General features: G+C 35.2%; 2 protein-coding genes across 3 annotated transcripts in view; one reads left to right on the top strand and one right to left on the bottom strand.

Annotated features, from left to right (window-relative positions):
• Positions 1-74: 74 nt before the first annotated feature.
• On the bottom strand, positions 75-11,811 carry ttf1.6 (transcription termination factor 1, tandem duplicate 6). Its single transcript, XM_056458678.1, has 9 exons — positions 10,885-11,811; positions 9,619-9,804; positions 5,163-5,241; positions 4,938-5,062; positions 4,624-4,831; positions 4,438-4,524; positions 4,260-4,325; positions 680-765; positions 75-407 (listed from the first exon to the last, which is right to left on the bottom strand). The coding sequence occupies exons 1-9, from the start codon at positions 11,510-11,512 to the stop codon at positions 175-177; spliced, it is 1,698 nt and encodes a 565-aa protein (XP_056314653.1). The 5' UTR covers positions 11,513-11,811; the 3' UTR covers positions 75-174.
• A 1,547-nt stretch (positions 11,812-13,358) lies between these two features.
• Positions 13,359-18,817, top strand: part of tbcelb (tubulin folding cofactor E-like b) — a 43,252-nt gene continuing 37,793 nt past the window's right edge. Inside the window, exons 1-2 of one of the 2 annotated variants that reach the window (XM_056458672.1) lie at positions 13,359-13,474; positions 18,307-18,441. The gene's annotated coding sequence lies outside the window, so the exon portion shown is untranslated. Of the gene's footprint in view, positions 13,475-18,302; positions 18,442-18,817 lie in introns of both variants that reach the window. The other variant, XM_056458671.1, reaches the window with a different exon arrangement.

The raw sequence follows: 18,817 nt of genomic DNA, 5'->3' as shown, positions 1-18,817 counted from the left end.
CTCTATCATCCATGTTTGAATCCTTTTATGGACAAATGAATCATGTTTCTTGTCGAAATCCTTTTAAAATGCAATAGAAATTCAATTTATTTACTGATCAAGTCATTGAAAAAACATAAGAGTAAAAAGGAAACTATATACAACTTAAAGAAAACATGTAAATCATTTGAATTTTTAGACTATCAACTGTGTAGATGAATTGTGAGCAGTCAAAGTAGAGCTGTTGTTTTCTTGCTGGCCAGTCTGTTCATCACCGTCACAGCATTTATCCTCATTAATGTCCTGAAAAATATCTGCTAGCCGAAAGCTTTTCATCTGGTCAACCGTAAGTTCATCATCATCATCAAGGTCTTTGCACTCTCTCACCAGACCAGGCAAAGTGTTCTCATAGAGAAAGTCAACAACGTCTGAAAGAAAACACATACAATAAGAAGAAAATGTAAACTTCAGTCACTAAATGCACTGCTACATTTAGTTTTGTTTTTGTTAAATCAAATACACAGTTTTTAATTGTACACCAAAATGTTTGCAAGTCTCCTGAGACATCAAGTTGTTTACAAGATTATGTTGAGTCTCTAAACTAATTATTTTATTTTTTTGCAACTTGAATGTCCATCTACGGAGTGTACTATAGAAAACAAAAGAAAGCAGTGGTCCATCTATAAAAGAAAACACTAACCTGCAAAACACTTGTTATTCCAATCTGGCACATAGCAGACTTTTAGCTGGTGCCACCTTGATTGAGCATATGCTGGAGGGACATCCCTATGAGACGAAGAGAACAAAGATGAGACGCCAAGCATGTTTACACCAGCAGCTGCATTATTATGCCTGAACAAGCAGGTGCACCATTATAGTTACTTGCTGGCAACTGGAATAATAATGTAACCTGTGCAACCAGGCTCAGATGTCATATACTCCTGCTTAATGAACTATGTGTTTTTCAGCCGCAGATAAACTTTTAGTGAATGGTTAATGTGACAGCCCTAATTTATTTTGTGATTTATTTTAATTATTATTATTATTTAAAGACACGTACATCAAACTATTTCTCACTATTTAAAAGGGTTAAAGAACGCTGAAAACCTGTAAAAATTAACTTCCATAGTAGGAAAAACAAATACTATTGAAGTTAATTGTTTCCAGCCTTCTTCAAAATATCTTCTCTGTTCAACACAAGAAAATAAACAGGTTTTGGGTGAACTATCCCTTTAATAGTAATGAGGGTCATTTTTTTTTAAGAGTTGGCTCTCCTTGACTCTGAATAGTCGTGAAGTCTTTCTTATCCGTTTCCATGCCTGAAACTACTCCCTTGTTTTTTTTTGTTTAACACAAATGATGATATAACCACTGACTTCTATGTAGTTTTAGTTAAGTTTTAAATATCTTTTGTGTTATAAAAAAAAAGTATTTAAAAGGTTTGTACCACTTTAGGTAAAGCAAACTTTTTATTTTGGGGTTACCCATTAAGTTTACAGTTATGCATAGCGGCATGCCAGCTTTTTATATTAATCTAATCAAAAGATAACATATAGGGTTTATGCAGAAGTATGCTAAAGGACCTAGAATTTGTCAGTAACCTGGGTTAAGCACTTCCGGTGAACTGTATGCAGTTACAAAATCGTTTAAGGTCTCAGGTTGTACAAAAAGCACTGCATTAAATTACATTTTCCCCCGCCATGTCTTTAAAATATGAACCTTTACCCCAGTATATTCAACAGAGCTTCTGCGCTAGCCTGTCGATCCTGACGGGTGCATGCGACTAAACTGCTTTTTGTCTCGTTTTCTGCTTAAGCAACTAAATAAAGTCTATTTAACTGACTGTATTTTAAATTCAATTACAACATCAATGCAGTAAAAGGAACCGTATAAAATGGAAAAAAGTCACATTAACCGTTCACCGGAAGTTTATAAGTAAGAAACACTAGCTCCACATATATCCTTCTAGCGTTCATAATAATAAAAAAAAAACATTAAAAGTTTTGGTCTGCAATTAACACAAACTAAAAATTGACTATTTTGTATGCACCACATTAATTATTGAAATACATTCTTGCTCAATTCTGACATAACATTTAAACCGTTTCCTCTGTAAAATCAGATAGCACTACAGCAACAGCTGAGTACCAATGTAGATAGCAGTTCATAACTTTAAGGAAATATAACAAAACCATAAGGTGTGTCCCAATCGCATACTTCTGCACTATTCTATAACATTTTGTAGCATAAATAGAGCAAGTAGTGCATTCATACTGAAAACTCTAGAAAGAATAAGGGCGTTTTAAATACCTGGGTGATGCACTTATTCAACTGTTAAACTGAAGTGTGGACTGTTGTGTGGACACTTGACACACTCAACCGCTGCTGCTTTGCTCATGTGGCGGGGCTATCGGGCACTAATGTTGAATTACTTTATTTTGGATTGTGAAAGCAAAATTCTCCTAGAGCGATTATGCCGCCTCCTGATGGTGAATGCGGTTTTTCTCATGGCAGGTATTATTTGCTATTTTGGCAAACGTCATCAGGGAAAGGGTTTGAATTTCCGCTTAGTTAAAAAAAAAGTATTAAACTTGGGACGACACTACATTCATATACTATGCTGTTGAGTGTGTAAATGCATAAGTACATAGTGTGTCATTTGGGATGCAGAAATAATATAATAGCAGCATGGTAGAGATATATCCAGCTTCAGAACCGCAGAACCACACACGTTTCAGGCACACACAATCCAGCACACACGATTTAGGCATATATATACATGGTAACTTAACTCCTTAGCATTATCGCCACCTATTGAATTTCACAAATATGGTTTCCCATTTCATTCATTATTATTATACCGTAACTATCATGTTAACATCTCTGTAGTTTCTGAACCCAAATTATGTAAATAAAAATAATTGGTTAAACACTTATGACTTTATTCACGTGTCCACATACACAAAGAAAACCGTCAGACCGTCTAATTGTAGGATTAAGTGTAATAAACTAATTGTGGATCTTAATATTATCATACTTGGTTAAAATCACTTTGTTGTAAAATATAAAAAGCAAACAATAATGTGTCACATTAAAATCAATATAGTCATTTAAACAATTTATAATATAGTTATAAACTGATTATCTTAACTGATTATCTGATTATAAACTAATATATTTTACTAAACTGTCACAGCTGTTAGATATACATTTACTTATTTTAATATTTTTGATTAAATATTAATAGTTAATTTGTTTCTATTGCTAAATTTTGGTTTAAAAGCAATATATTGCTTACTATAAATTTGGCCTACTACAGTATTTTATGTGGGAAATCATTAATTAAAAAGTTATTAGAAAATTAAGCAAATACACACTATTAAATCGCATGAGTAAAATAGTAATATAGTGTTATACATTTATTACATGTAAAATGTATTATTGCCTATATTAACTTGCTATTATTTCCTTCATTATAAATAAATCCATTATATAAAATAAAGCTGTCCAAATTAGATCTTTCAGCAAGGCCAGCAAACGAGTATCTGCGATATTTACTCTGTCAGATAATGACCAATCATCCGTGATGACTGATAGAAATCTGTTCAGTCTATTATATTGAATAGCGATCGGAAACAACGCTCCCCATTTGCCTGTCTCGACCACAATATTTGTGAAATAAGTAAACACTATTGTTTATTGTGTACAATATTTATTAACCACATATATCAAAATATATCGATGACGATGTGCAAGAAGACGTTAATAACATTACATCCGTCATAACCACATATGGTTTGCCTAGATTGTGTGTGCCTAAAACGTGTGTGGTTCTGCGGGCCTGCAGCTGTATATTATTGGAGAATGGTAGGCCAGCAAAGTTCTTTGATTATTGTGATGGAGTGAGTGTATAGTTCCTAACCACATCAGCTTAGGAAATAGAAACTTTTCCTTTTTGTAGGTCTTCGTAAAGAATGTAACTACAGAAGAGTCTAGCTTTAAATAAGAAAATTAACAAAACTATTTGGTCATTTGAGCAAAATGCTAATGGTCTAATTAGATACAATTATCTATGGCTGATTATCTAATTATCTAAGCTAAAAGTGCTCCTGCCAGACCCGGAGATTGTCAAAATGGATTAAAAAACTGTTTACCTCTTAGGCACTTGTAAAATAAGCCTATTGTCAAAGTCAAAGCCTAGTGTTACTTTAAAAATGACAAAATTCTGCTTGAAAATAATGGATATATTGTCCCAGATATACTCAGTAGATAATTCTCACCCAAAAACAGCTGTGAGATGCTCCCAGTCAACATCCACAACATCCTCCACTTGCATTTCATACATTCTGTGTCAACAGATCATTATTACAACATTATTTTATAAAGTACAATTTAGGCAGAGAAAAGTATGTTAAGCTAACTCAAGCAATACAAGCATGTAAAAACAAGATCTCTTACGCTTTAATGAGTCGGATTTTGGCCTCCTGAGCTTTCCTGCCTTTAAATGTAATCCCTGAGGACATCCGTGCAGCGAGTATGGACATCCTTAAAGGTAAAGGAGGAAAATCAGGAGAATGTTGATAATAAAAAGAGAAAATCATATAAAAAGCATGAAAATAACACCATATACAAGTGTTCTCTCACCATTTATCTCTGCATTTGGTCCAGCATCGAGTTTCCACCTGCTCAGCAATTTTGGACCAGGGTAATGTTTGGTACAGTATTTCTCTACTGACTCTTTTTGGTTTCTTTTTTTTAGGGTTTGCAGATTTCAGCACAGATACAACATGATCACGCACAGCTCTTAAAAGCCTCTGCACCTCATTTGTAGTCCACGGTCCCCTCGTTTTACCTGTATGATGAATAATGATGAGATATAAAAACGGCTATCTGTCAATAACCTGCAATTGACATCACAGTTGAAAAATCTGAGAAGAAACCCACTGAATTAGACTTACTAAGGTGTGAAAACCGCTTCTCAAGGGAGTAAGAACTTCGATCTGTCTTGTCAGAAATCTTTTTCCAGTCCGGACCATATAGTGTATAATACTTAAGCAGTGATTTTTCTTCTTCTTCAGTAAAACTTTTGAGTAAAAGGAAGAAATCACAGAGGTCAAGTACAGAACAAAATGAACTGCAGACCAGAACCATAATATGATCTATGTAAATAATATTTTACTTACTTTCCCTTTTTGTTTCTATCATCATACATTTTTGTTCCACGAGTGAAAACATCATGACAAGGCCTGGGAATTCCTTCCGCTGTTTTTATTTAGAAAAAAGAAGATCTTCATTAAGCAACAGAAATTCACATTTTCTTCACAAGTATTTATTAAAAAGATAAAAATTACTCAAAATGCTCAATTTATCACTACTCTACTCACTTTAAAGCTCCACTAAATGTAAATTAATTTTTATAAAACACATACATACATGCATACATACACATATATATATATATATATATATATATATATATATATATATATATATATATATATATATATATATATATATATATATATATATATATATATATATATATATATATATATATATATATATATATATATATATATATATATATACACATACATATACATATACATACATACATACATACACACTGATTGCAATCTGATATTCTGCAATATCAGAACTTATACATCCTCTTCACCCTTCTGTATTACTCTGCTCACATGAGTGACAGCAGATCAATAAACTCACTACAGTTTGACAAATATTGCAGCTGTTGGACAACAATGTACTTTTGAAGCTTTTTTTAGGCGAGAATGTAATTGTTTAGATTGCAAATATGCAACGCCATCCACAAGATGACGAGAGACTGCAAAATAAGCCCTTAGAAAGAAGAAATGCCTGCATGTGTTTAGCGTTTTTCCTCATCACAAACACAACAGTAATCTGGTAGTGATTGCGCTGCGTTTTTTGGGGGTTAATTATTGTGATCTACTGATTGCAACAGAGAAATCCTGGGAAATCTCTGTAGACTGATGGCATTTCATGCCGTTCAGCCTTATAAATCTTAAAATGTGAGCAAAATCACCTGTTTTGTCATCAGTTTAGACATTACGCTAGAGAATCATTCAAATACTAGCTCTAAAGTGCCGATGGCGAAGTAGCAATGGTTTCTGCTGTTCTGATGTCAGCTGCAGATGTAAAGGAATGGCAGAAAAAAGTAGTTCCTCATACAAAAGGGTTGAGACTCTACGCGTTTAATTTTCTTTTTCATAAACATGATTATGCCATCAAACTGTTGTATAAACGCAATATTACATGAGTAGCAGTGCGATGTGGCTGTATTTCGTCACTAGTGGGACACAATGTGCTGTAAAAATTTGCGTGTTAACGTATGCAATTCATTTGAAATATTTAACATGTTAAAAAAAATGTACGCAATCGACGCAGTTGCAGTTTTTGTTATTTCCTGTTGTGGCCGACATGTGTTCAACGTGCAAAGAAATATGGATAAGACCAAGGAAGGACTTTTAGAAGTCCTTTAATGGAATTTGATACTGCATGTCAAATGAAAAGGAAAAACTTCCGCATTTCATGATTCGGGTAATCAACTCCTTTAAGGTAATCAAAAACGCTGTTTACATGGTAGACTCTTAGTCAGATTACAGTCGGAGCGTTGGTGTCTATGTAAATGTACTCAATGCACCTTCAAATGTTTCATTAAGTTTGACGTGTTTCCCCCCTTACACGCAACTTTTGTAAAGCCTCTGCTTCAGGTTGCGATGTCAGAATCCTTGCTTGTACAATATAGCCATACTTTAGAACGCTTAGTTTAAGCAAATTTGATGAACGTGATGGTACGTGTTGATGAACCTGAAGGGAGTCGATCGGGTGCGCTGTACTGCGGGTGTTGTGTGTGTGTGTGTGTGTATGTGTGCGTGTGTGTGTGTTTCCTAGCAACAAGAACAAACGGACGGTGTCCATATCCCTCAAAGTTGTTTAGAATTTGATGTTTAGAGATGACCAAAGTCCCTGCAAGTATTCTATATTCTTAGGTGTGACACAACGCGTACCTGTGCGTGCCTTTGATGCTTCTTACATCCTTGTCGCAGCATCAGTGGCACCGAAATTCATATGCTGATTCAGTAATTCTACTTGTTCTCACTCTCAGGTCACATCATTCTAACGAAAAGGGCCACAGTCCCGATAATGTCAACAGACTTGTCTGTCATAGCAACTGGCTGAATGTAAAGGAGAACTAAGCGAAATTGTTTCTACTTAAAAATTAATGTTCTTAGCTCACAGCTATACAACTTTTCAATAAGCACAATTGTTTGTATTCAACACTTTGTTATTTTACTTTTCCAATTTCCATATTTGCAATGCCTGTATTTTGGAAGTTTTAGCAGTCCACTTAGAATCCAACATGGAAATCATTTTTGTTTTTTATTGGCATCGTTTTGAAATTCAAATGGTACTTCCATGCCTGTGTTTTTATTTCTGTAATAAATATGGCTTTCAAGCCAACCGTTAGAGGATCTTGATGATTTATTTCTACATGCATGTTGTTTACATGAAAAAAATCTGTTACAAGTTAAGCAAAGATTCTGATAAACAATCATATTTTGTATTTAAATAGTTTCTTGTCTTGAATTTACATTAATTTTACATTTGAATAGCCAAAACAGTTTCAGTCGTTTAATTGCGATTAACTGCAACAAAAATTCAGATTCAGTACATGGAAATGGCATACTATGTGCCTCAAACTCCACTGTTTCCTCATTCTCATATAAATGCTAAGAGTAAAATACACCTTATTTTTTTTATTTTTTTTTTTAAGTATAACACAGATATAATATTTCCTATTTGTCATCACAGGCTATGAGTAGACAGTAAATGATCTCATCTTATTTCAAGGGCCGCAGACACAGGTGCACTAGTCTCTGGGCGCATGCCTGGATGGGAGGTCAGGTGATAGACATCGGTGACTGCGTCAACTGTCCCTGTGCATTCATCATCAAAGTGACATGACTAAATTTAGGGTGTACTCACACTATGCTATCCAGGTGCGGTTCGATTGGCCAGTTGAAAGAAGTGGGCCAGAGCCCGGTGTGCTTGTAGTGTGCCCAAGGGTAAAGGTGCGGTCACACTTGACTTTTCTTCCCATAGACTTCCATTCATACGCACGCGAATGCGTCAGACCGGAAACGCGGGGTCATGCGTCAAGTTTCGCATGTTGCTGCGGTGCAAAGTTCAACCTTGGTGAACTCTGACCTGCGAAATCGCATCACTTGACTGCGTGAGACCAATTGAGGATCAAAACAGGACCTCTCTGGACAGACATTTAAAACATGGAGCAATCACTCGCTTTTTTAATGTCTAATCATCTTGTTTAATCCCGCCCATTTTCGCAGCGCCACACGACAGAATTTCGCACACACAAAGCCCAGTGTGATCGCAGCTTAAAACTGAAAACAATGTCACTTTTAAAAGACTCTTTCATATAAATAGTTCACTTATTCTTACTTTAATGAATGTGAACTTACTATAATAGTTTATTTAAAGATCAAACCCATCGCTGCACTTCAGGTGCAACCTTAAGCAAACCTCGTAATACATGCAGCACAATGACTTTTGTTTTTGGCTTGGCGTCAGCTTGGTATGTCCTGGCCCTAATGTTCTACTTATAAAAGAATGGCACTTACATCGTGGATGACCTCACTTGTGGTGCAAACTTCAGAGCCACATGCATCGGCACGATCTCAAGACAGACAATATGTTTCCATCCAAAAATGCGAGTGAACTTTATGGGCAAAACTGGATTATCGCATTAAAGACGTGCGAATAAAGCAGCGTTTCTATACAACGAGTCAAAGCGAGCAAAATCATCACTTCCTGATTATCTGGTGCCAAATATCAACAGTAAAAACTGAATTTACTGCGGTAGGAGAAGCGGTGTCAAACTTTTCTTCATCTAATAAATGACTTGCGCCTCAGAAGGCAATCCTGACATGCAGTTTGAAGGTGCAAGTTTATGCGCATTTTCAACATTTATGCGCATCATGGCGTTTCCATCAACCGTTTTTTTAATGCACATATCCAAAATGCGCATTAAAATAGGTGGATGGAAACATAGCTATTGTTTCAAACAGACATGCACTGGTTCAAGTTAGACACAGATAAGTCAGTGCTGCGTCAGTCTGAACACACTACTGACACCGGATATATGAGCACATGACAGTGGGCTACACGCAATGCTTTGTATTTAAATTATTCTTTTCAAACACAAACCTGTCAATTCACCTAATATGACAGCTATTGAAAGTTTAAGCTGTGGTTGAATATTACATTTCTTTGTGTTGGTTTTGAAATAAACTTGAAGGGATCATTTTTGTTTGCATATTGTATTAGCTAACCAATAATCTAAAAATTTCAGTTTATTCTTCAAACATAATGATAGTCTTATAATTAACATCTGAGATGGTATGAAAATTTCAAAAGGATGATAAAGCTTTCCATTTTGGGTTGAGGGTCTTTTCAGTGCACATGTGTAAATGTATATGTGGAACTCAGAACTAAAAACTCACATACTGTTTGAACTCTACAGAAGGATGATGATCTTAGATACAATCAAGATCTATAGAAAATGTTAAAAACACTCACCAATCTTTACATAAAAACTGTGCTTCCTTTTCAAATTTGCCAGTGTTTGGGATTCTTTAGGGAATCGTTTGGGATGAAAGAGCTTGATGGCATCTTTCACTCCTGTGAGAGCCATAAAGTTGCTTACGTTTCGTCTTAACCTCTCATTTTCTATGGTAGAAAATCTTCCATGTCTCAGTTCGATGCCTGTGACATAAGAGAAAAAGGCAAAAAATTACTACTACTACAAAATTCTCTGAAATACCATTTTATGCTAGACAGCACGATAATCACGTGCAACAGCTCTGGTGGAGATTCCGGCAGTCAGCATGCCATTTGTATGCTCCCTCAAAACTTAACTTGTGATATCACCGTGCTGTGTGCTAAAGCTGACTATTTTAAAATGGCCTTCTATTGTGGCCAGCCTAAGCCACACCTGGGCAATAATCATGCTGTCTAATAAGCATCTTGATATGCCACACCTATGTGGTGGACCAGGGGTGGGCAAACTCGGTCCTGGAGGGCCGGTGTCCTGCACAGTTTAGCTCCAACTCTAATCAAACACACCTGCTTATAGATTTCTAGTGATCTTGAAGACACTAATTAGCATGTTCAGGTGTGTTTGATTAGTGTTGGAGCTAAACTGTGCAGGACACTGGCCCTCCAGGACCGAGTTTGCCCACCCCTGTGGTGGACAGATTAGTTTTATATCAATTTATATAAGTTTATATATATATATATATATATATATATATATATATATATATATATATATATATATATATATATACACACACACTAGGCATGGGACGATAACCATTTTCAAGGTATATCAAGGTTTTAAAACTTTTCTGCTATACCGATCCTATGGTATATGTAAAATGTTTTATTTATGTTTTTTTAAAGACAATAGTATCTCCAGCAGAAAAGATATCTCAAAATGCCAATACAACATTAAATCGTAAAGAAATCTGTGTTTTTAAAACTAATGAAGACAGCAGAAGTCAATTATTTAATTAAATTGTTTAGCCTGGCATGTCTACTGTTATAAATTATTTAAAATGTTTCTTAAAATAAAACAGTGTTCTAAAGGGGGAAAAAAGTTTTTGTATTTTACTTAGACATTTAAAAAGAACTTATTTTAGAGCAGTAATCACAATACCGCGAAACCGTGGTATTCTTATCCAAGGTTATCACACCGCCACAATCTTATACCAGCCCATGCCAATACACACACACACACACACACACACACGCACACACACACATTCAACAGAATCAGCTTACCTTGTTTTCTGAATTCCTTGAACCTTGGCAGGTCAACCCTGATCATTTTATTGATATCACGTGCGCTTCGGGATTCTAATGTGATTTTAGGGCAAAATTGATTCAGTTCATCCAAAGCCTTTAAATCAACTTGAGGTTCATATGAAAGTAATTGCTTCGTGTTGCGCTTTTTAGTGCCCATCATTATATCAAGAAGACCCCTTTCATGATCACTCGTGTTTGGCTCTGTCCTGGTTACAGTCTGTTCTTTTGCCATGTCTTCACGGTTTGTCTGTTTCACATTTTCTCTCTTTTTCTTTCTTTTAGAAGTCTTCTCTTCACTTGAGCCCTGAAGCTCTTGTGTTTGTGCTTCATGCTGATTTGAGACACCATCATCCATCACTGAAGTCTCGCCTTCATTATCCAGCTTTCTCCTCTTCTTCTTGCCTGTATGTGTTTGCAGATTATCATCAGATTCAGTTTTACTTTTTCTCCTCTTTTCCTTCTTTTCACGGCGTTTCTCAGTCTGTTCTTGTGGACTTTCAGTGAGTTCATGCTGCTCTGTAGTTTTACTTCTCTTTTTCTTCACCTTTTCCCCATTAACGCGGCCTTTACAGTCATTACGCGAAAGTGACGGCATTTCATCCATATTAAGTTAAAAATCTTTAAAAAGTAAAAATCATGACGAAACACACACAATTTAACTTCTGACCTTAGACTGTAAAAACGTCTCCTGTCGACTCCTTGCACGTGTGTCGTTAATTTCACACCATGAGCACAAACTAATAACACCCCAAACACATCACCACAGGAACGACGTTACGAAAACATGTTTAGCTTTACTTTTATGCTATACGTTATATTATCTTCAGATAGTTCTACACCGGAAACATTTAGCGGAATGTTTACTAACCGCACTTTTACTCCTGTACTTCTTCACTGAATAGTCTGCGATCTTCTCGGCGACACAATAACTATACTGCCACCTGTCGTCAGGAAATTCATTACATAAATATGACAGAAGAAGGTAAGTAAATGAATGCAATTCCAAATCCATCCACTATACAAAACCAGATTCAGAAAAAGCAGGTATGTTCACACTCACACGAGGTATTTGCTTTTGTGCTTTTTGCTTCAACAATGCAACAGAATGATGGTGATAATACTCACATACCAAAGTAAAAATAGGATATACAAGCAAGCTGGCTCAGTGGTTAGCACTGTCGCCTCACAGCAAGAAGGTCACTGGTTCAACTGGGTCAGCATTTCGGTGTGGAGTTTGCATGTTTTCCCCGTGGGTTTCTTCCGGGTGCTCCGGTTTCCCACACAGTCCAAAGACATGCACTATAGGTGAATTAATTAAGCTGAATTGGTCGTAGTGTATGGGTGTTTCCCAGTAATGGGTTGCAGCTGGAGGGGCATACGCCGTGTACAACATATGCTGCATAAGTTGGTGGTTCATTCCGCTGTGGCAACCCGATTTATAAAGGGGCAAAGCAGAAGGAATGAATGATCAAAAAAAAAAAAAGGGGAGGGGGAGTTGAAGTTCTCAAAATATGAAACCAAAATCCTCTGATAAAGTATGTAAAAATGTTTTGCTTTTTTACTTTTCTTCTCTCAGTGTCTTCAAATATATATATGACAAGTTCTTCTTTAAACATCAATAGTCTTGGGGTATTTTAAAAAACGTACATTTATGAATAAAACATTTCAATGATAGCCTATCAGCAAATTATTTAGGGCAGCACTGTGGCGCAGTGGGTAGCACAATTGCCTCCCAGCAAAAAGGTTGCTGATTCGAGCCCCGGCTGGGTCAGTTGGCATTTCTGTGTGGAGTTTGCAAGTTCTCCCCGTGTTCGCGTGGGTTTCCTTCAGGTGCTCCGGTTTCCCCCACAAGTCCAAAAACATGTGGTATACAGTAGGTGAATTGGGTAAGCTAAACTGTCCGTAGTGTATGTGTGTGTGTGTGTATGAGTGTGACTGGTTTCCCAGTGACGGGTTACAGCTGGAAGGGCATCTGCTGTGTAAAACATATGCTGGATAAGTTGGCGGTTCATTCCGCTGTGGTGGCCCCTGATTAATAAAGGGACTAAACCAAAAGGAAAATAAATCAACAAATTATTTAAGACATTTTTGTCCTTAAATACTTTTAGATACTTTTTATCTTTAAATATTACTCCCAACTTCGTCATTTCCCACAAGAAGATAAATCTTACAGATATTTTATGTTGTATTCAAACCAATACTTTGTTTTAATATCTAAATGACAAAACTGGGATACATTTGAGTCTCCAATATTGAATTTTAACCTAAGAAATTATTTTACATAATAAATGTGATTCATAATTATAAAGTGCACTTCTTTACATTTAGGATTAATATACAAAACAAAAACATTCATGAATAAAAACCTATCCATGTATTTCCTGTTATTTTACAAGAGTGGAGAGTGATGCACTGCTGCCACCCTCTGTTCTGGAGCGGCAAGCTGCAAAAACAACAAGCCCGTTTCGCCAATAGGAAGTAACTACAGTAGAGCTTCGTGTTCAAAACACTGTCAACGGATCAACAACAAAAACAAGCAGAGCGATTTGCTGAACCTTTGTCATTGGTAAGGGCATCAAACAACTCACGTAAACGTAGCACATGTATTTCGCCTTTCATTTATAGCGTCTGTAGATGACGAGAGGAACGATGCGTTATTACATGTTCGTTAATCATTGTAGTGTATACTTTTTATATAAAAAATACCGCAAATATAGACATTCTCTGAATAATGCGCGACATTGGAGACTTTTATGTGCATGTCACGTTTATAAACGCTTTATCAATAAGGTTAAACTACGTTTCGTTGCAGCATAATGTTGTTTTTGCGAGGGAGAAATAAATAAATAAAATCAACGCGCTTATTGGCTCGCTGCGGCACTGTGCATTTCTATGGTTTACTGTACAATAAGCCTGTGTGACTCTATATTTAGCTTGTCGTGAGGTCATGCTGTTCGTTTAAAATGACATATATTGTATATTTGGTTACTGTTAAAAGCACAAAAACTCATGTCGCTTCTAAAACAAAAGCGTTTTAAGCGTGTAAATACGGGTAACTTAGTGAAGTTTCTGTTGCCGAGCTGCAAAATCCGGTATGACAGAGCCAATCCAAAACAAACGCGTTGTTATGGCAGCCGAGCATTTGAAATTCAACAACTTGTCAGTGCGCAGCTGTTGACTTCAGTGTGTGTGTGTGCGTGTGTGAGTGTGAGTGAGTGAGTGAATGAACGACTGACTCCTGACCCGAGGCTTTATTTTAGGACGAGTCGAGTCAAGTTAACAGTTTTCCTGGCCAGAACAGCGAATAGATATTTTGTTTATCTTAAAACCCTCTCGCGAGAAACAAGTGTTTTGAAGATAAGTTGAATTAATATGAACTAGGCATGGGCTGGTATAAGTTTTTGACAGTATGATAACCTTGGATAAAAATATCATGTGATTACTGCTCTAAAATATGTTCTTTATAAATGTCTGGGTAAAAAAAAAAAACCCTTTCCCCCATTCAACAAAATACATTTTATTTTACGAAACATAATATTTTGGAACAGTAAACTTGTCAGGGAGGGCGACGCAGTGGCACAGTGGGTAGTACTGTCGCCTCACAGCAAGAAGGTTGCTGGTTCGAGCCTCAGCTGGGTCAGTTGGCATTTCTGTGTGTTGGCGTTCGCGTGGGTTTCCTCCGGGTGCTCCAGTTTCCTAGTGATGAGTTACAGCTGGAAGGGCATCCGCTGCGTAAAACATATGGATAAGTTGCCGGTTCATTGGGCTGTGGCGACTCCAGATTATTAAAGGGACTAAGCCGAAAAGAAAATGAATGAATGAGCAGAAAAGAAAATGAATGAACTTGTCAGGCTAAATGATTAAAATAAATAATTGACTTCTGCTCTCTTCATTAGATTGAAAAACACTGATTTCTATACATCACATTTAAAAATTTTGCTGTTTTTAAACCTACACTTTTCCAAACCGTGGTAAACCTTGAAACCGATTATCGTCCCTTGCCTAATATAAACACATGATTCACAATTTACAACCAGTCTAGCTTAAATGCTTATCTGTTATCTGTTTCCTTGAAAATAATTTTTTTGTTTTATTTTTGGAAGTCAAATGATGCTTTTGTTGCATTTTTTAATTCACTGATGAGCAATAAGTTAAAAAAGCTTGTCTGTGTAAAATAAAAGTCATCTGATGATTACATGCACAAAAAAGTAAAACAAGAAATTATATAATAGAGAAGACCCCTATGGATCCTCACGATTGTCCGAATAACTATTTCTGGTATGTTTTTATTAAAGAGATCCCGGACGAGCCCCCGTTTAAATGTTACCACTTTGAAGTTAAGCTCTAGGGTCTAAACACATACATAGGGCTGTAACACCTTCAAAATATATTTATGATTTAATAATTCTTGTATGTATGAATATATACAGTTGAAGTCAGAATTATTAGGCCCCCTGTAAATTATTAGAATTATTAGCCCCCGTTTATTTTTCCCTCAATTTGTGCTTAACAGAGAGAAGATTTATTCAACACATTTCTAAACATAATAGTTTCAATAATTCATTTCTAATAACTGATTTATTTTATCTTTGCCATGATGACAGTAAATTATATTTGACTAGATATTTTTCAAGACACTTCTATACAGCCTAGAGTGACATTTAAAGGTTTAACTAGGTTAATTAGGTTAACTAGGCAGGTTAGGGTAATTAGGCAAGTTATTGTATAATGATGATTTGTTCTGTAGACTATCAAAATAAAATTAGCTTAAAGGGGCTAATAATTTTGACCTTAAAATGGTTCATAAAAAAATAAAAACTGCCTTTATTCTAGCCTGAATAAAACAAATAAGACTTTCTCCAGAAGAAAAAATATTATCAGTATGTAAAAAAACTAAAAATTTCCTTGCTCTGTTAAAAATCATTTGGGAAATATTTAAAAAAGGAAAAAAAATTCAATGGGGGTTAATAATTCTCTGACTTCAGCTGTATATATATATATGTATGTATGTGTGTGTATGTATATATATATATATATATATATATATATATATATATATATATATATATATATATATATATATATATATATATATGACGTAAAGAAAAGCTTGTAACTTCAGTGTCATCACTACAGATTAATTTCCAGTGAAAAACAGTTATAATAATAAAGAGAATCACTTTGCCAATAATCTTTTCAACAGAGTCATCTGACTTCAATATTTTCAGCATTTTAGTACATTTAGTGAAACATTTTTCTGACTTTTTTTAAAAGCTAGGAATAGTAGTGTTCATTATTTTTAACTAAATTAATCAATTAAGGCATTTATTTATTAAAAAAAAATCTAAAGTTTTTAGTTGTATTTTTTTATTAACTAAAGATTATAAATTCTTTAACAATTAGATTAGTCATTGTTAGTTAGCACACTAATAGGACCTTGCTGTAAATATTAGCACATTAACACTTAAACTTTAAAATGAATTACAGACTGGTTGTGGATATCACTTATCAGATCGATAACGTTATTTGGAGTCTAACTGTCTGTAATGTAGATGGTTCATTCTGCTGTGGCGACCCCTGATAAATAAGGGACTAAGCCGAAGGAAAATGAATGAATGAATTAGGGCTGCACAATATTTTGTTTCAGCATCGATATCACAATGTATGTGTAAATATTAAGTTGGGATTAAAGTTGATTATAACCAATACAGTGTTTAATCTTAATGGAGTAAAAGTTTATCATCTGCATGCGTTTTTAAAGTGATAGTTCACTCCAAAATTAAAGTTTACTCACTATTTTCATTTCACCCTTCACTCGTTTCAAACATTTCTGAATGTCTTTTTTATGTTGAACACAAAAGGAAAATATTTTAATAATTCATAAACATTCGAAACGAGTGAATAAATAGTGAGTAAATAACATTTTTTGGGTGATCTGTCTCTTTAAGGCTTTAATGTTTCAGAGTTTAAAACATCCAGCCACAAGAACCTATAATGTTTGTAACTTTAATAAAGATTACACAAATATCAATATCTGTATATTAATCAATATCTGGACCTAAATATTGTTAGACACACCATAAAACTATAATTCACTTTTATCTTTGCTATATTTTATTTATCTATGCTTGTAAATTGTTTGTTATATATTATTCGAGACTCACTCCCTTACAAAATCCCCTTAATCAATGTAAATAATATATGAATTCTTTCCAAATAAAGCTGGGGAAATTGTATTCACATTGCAAAATATATCGCAGAAATACAAAATATGCAATGTTTGATTTTTCCAATATCATGCAGCCCTAGAATTAATGTCTGTAATGTAGAGTCATTCACACACTGTGGGCATTTTCTATTTACACACTCTCTCTCTCAAATGAAAATGAAAACTATCTGGTCTGAACAGACAAGGTTTTTGGATCAAGATGAATCTTGCTTTGAAGTGAAGATTGTGAGATGTACTTTGAGTGGACTTCACAGAAGGTTGTGACAGATCAGCCTGTGCCCGTTTCACTGTGAGGATTAGATTTTAGATCCTCCTCTGCTCACGGAAAGATACAGACAGAGTAACTCAGCAGGCCAATCTTTTAGCAATAAAGATCTGTTTACTGCTACAGATTCATCTGTCATGGCAAAAGAAGCTCTCACATAGAGCTGAAGGCACAATTTGCTCTCCTGTCTAATTAAAAATATATATTTCTCTAGTGTTTAACAGAGAAGATTTATTTAAACATATTTTTAAACATAATAATAGTTTAATTAACAAATTTCTGATAACTAATTTCTATTTTCTTTGCCATGATGGCTGTACATATTTTTACTTTAATATACTAGCTTAAAGTGCAATTTAAGGGCTTAAATAGATTAATTATGCTAGTAATTGGATAACAATGGTTTGTTTTGTAGCTAATCGAGAAATAAAATCTAAAAGAGGTTAATAATATTCACCTTAAATTGTATTTTAAACTTTTATTTTCAGCCAAACTAAAAGAAATAAGACTTTTCCAGAAGAAAAAGTATTATAGAAAATACTGTGACATTTCCTTGGTCTGTTAAACATCACAATATTTGAAAAAGAATACAGATTTACTAGAGGACTCATGTGACTTCAGCTGTGATGTTCAGGGCTCTACATCCGTTTGCACTACTGGAGTTTTCCCTTTGTGCTTCTGTGTAAAACAGCAGCATATGGGAGTCGGACAAAGCGTTGCTGGATCTGATTTCAAGGACGGACCTTTCCATACCCACGCTAGTGTTACCTCATTTAGCCTTCATAAAGGGATAGAAGAATGATTGTTCTGGGACCGCAAGCTTTCCATGTGACACATGTGCATCATCTTCTCATTTGTCCATTTTTGTCTGTTCTTCTATTCTGGTTATTTTTTTTTAAGGCAGGGTGCTGTGGGACACCCCCCGGCCTGGAGGCTGGATTCCTGGATGCTGTACGTCCATAGCCATCGGTGGACTGGGATCAAAACCAGACTGGAGGCCCACCATTAATGTGCTCCTGTTTGACCTCCAGATCAAAATGTGAGTCAGCAGATTTCACTCTTTTGGTTTCTTTACTGTATATACGCTAGAAATCAGTTGGTTGGAAGTGTGGAGCATTTGTGGTTTGATCTATTGAATGCCGATGTAAATGGCAAAGTCATTTCAAAGTCAAAGACAAAAGTGATGCTTTTGTTACATTTTTATTTTAGTCTATTTGTTGTTAATTTTTTAATTCACAGATGAGCAATAAATAAAAAAAGCTTGTCTCTGTAAAATAAAAGTCATCTGATGATTACATGCACAAGAAAGTAAAACAAGAAATTATATCATAGAGAAGACCCCTATGGATCCTCACGATTGTCCGAATAACTATTTCTGGTATGTTTTTTTTTTAAAGAGATCCCGGACGAGCCCC

Source organism: Danio aesculapii, chromosome 5, assembly GCF_903798145.1.
Source record: "Danio aesculapii chromosome 5, fDanAes4.1, whole genome shotgun sequence".
Classification (NCBI taxonomy): domain Eukaryota; kingdom Metazoa; phylum Chordata; class Actinopteri; order Cypriniformes; family Danionidae; genus Danio; species Danio aesculapii.
Note: the sequence above shows the minus strand (reverse complement) of the source record. Positions and strands in the feature narration are given on the sequence as shown.

Bases quoted from the DNA above. Each gene is read 5' to 3' on its own strand.
- ttf1.6 (XM_056458678.1), bottom strand. From the start codon at position 11,512: ATGGATGAAATGCCGTCACTTTCGCGTAATGACTGTAAAGGCCGCGTT. The intron at 4,832-4,937 runs GTAAGTCTAATT...TTCATCATACAG, and splicing joins GAAGCGGTTTTCACACCTTA to GTAAAACGAGGGGACCGTGG. The intron at 4,326-4,437 runs GTAAGAGATCTT...CTGTTGACACAG, and splicing joins AAAATCCGACTCATTAAAGC to AATGTATGAAATGCAAGTGG.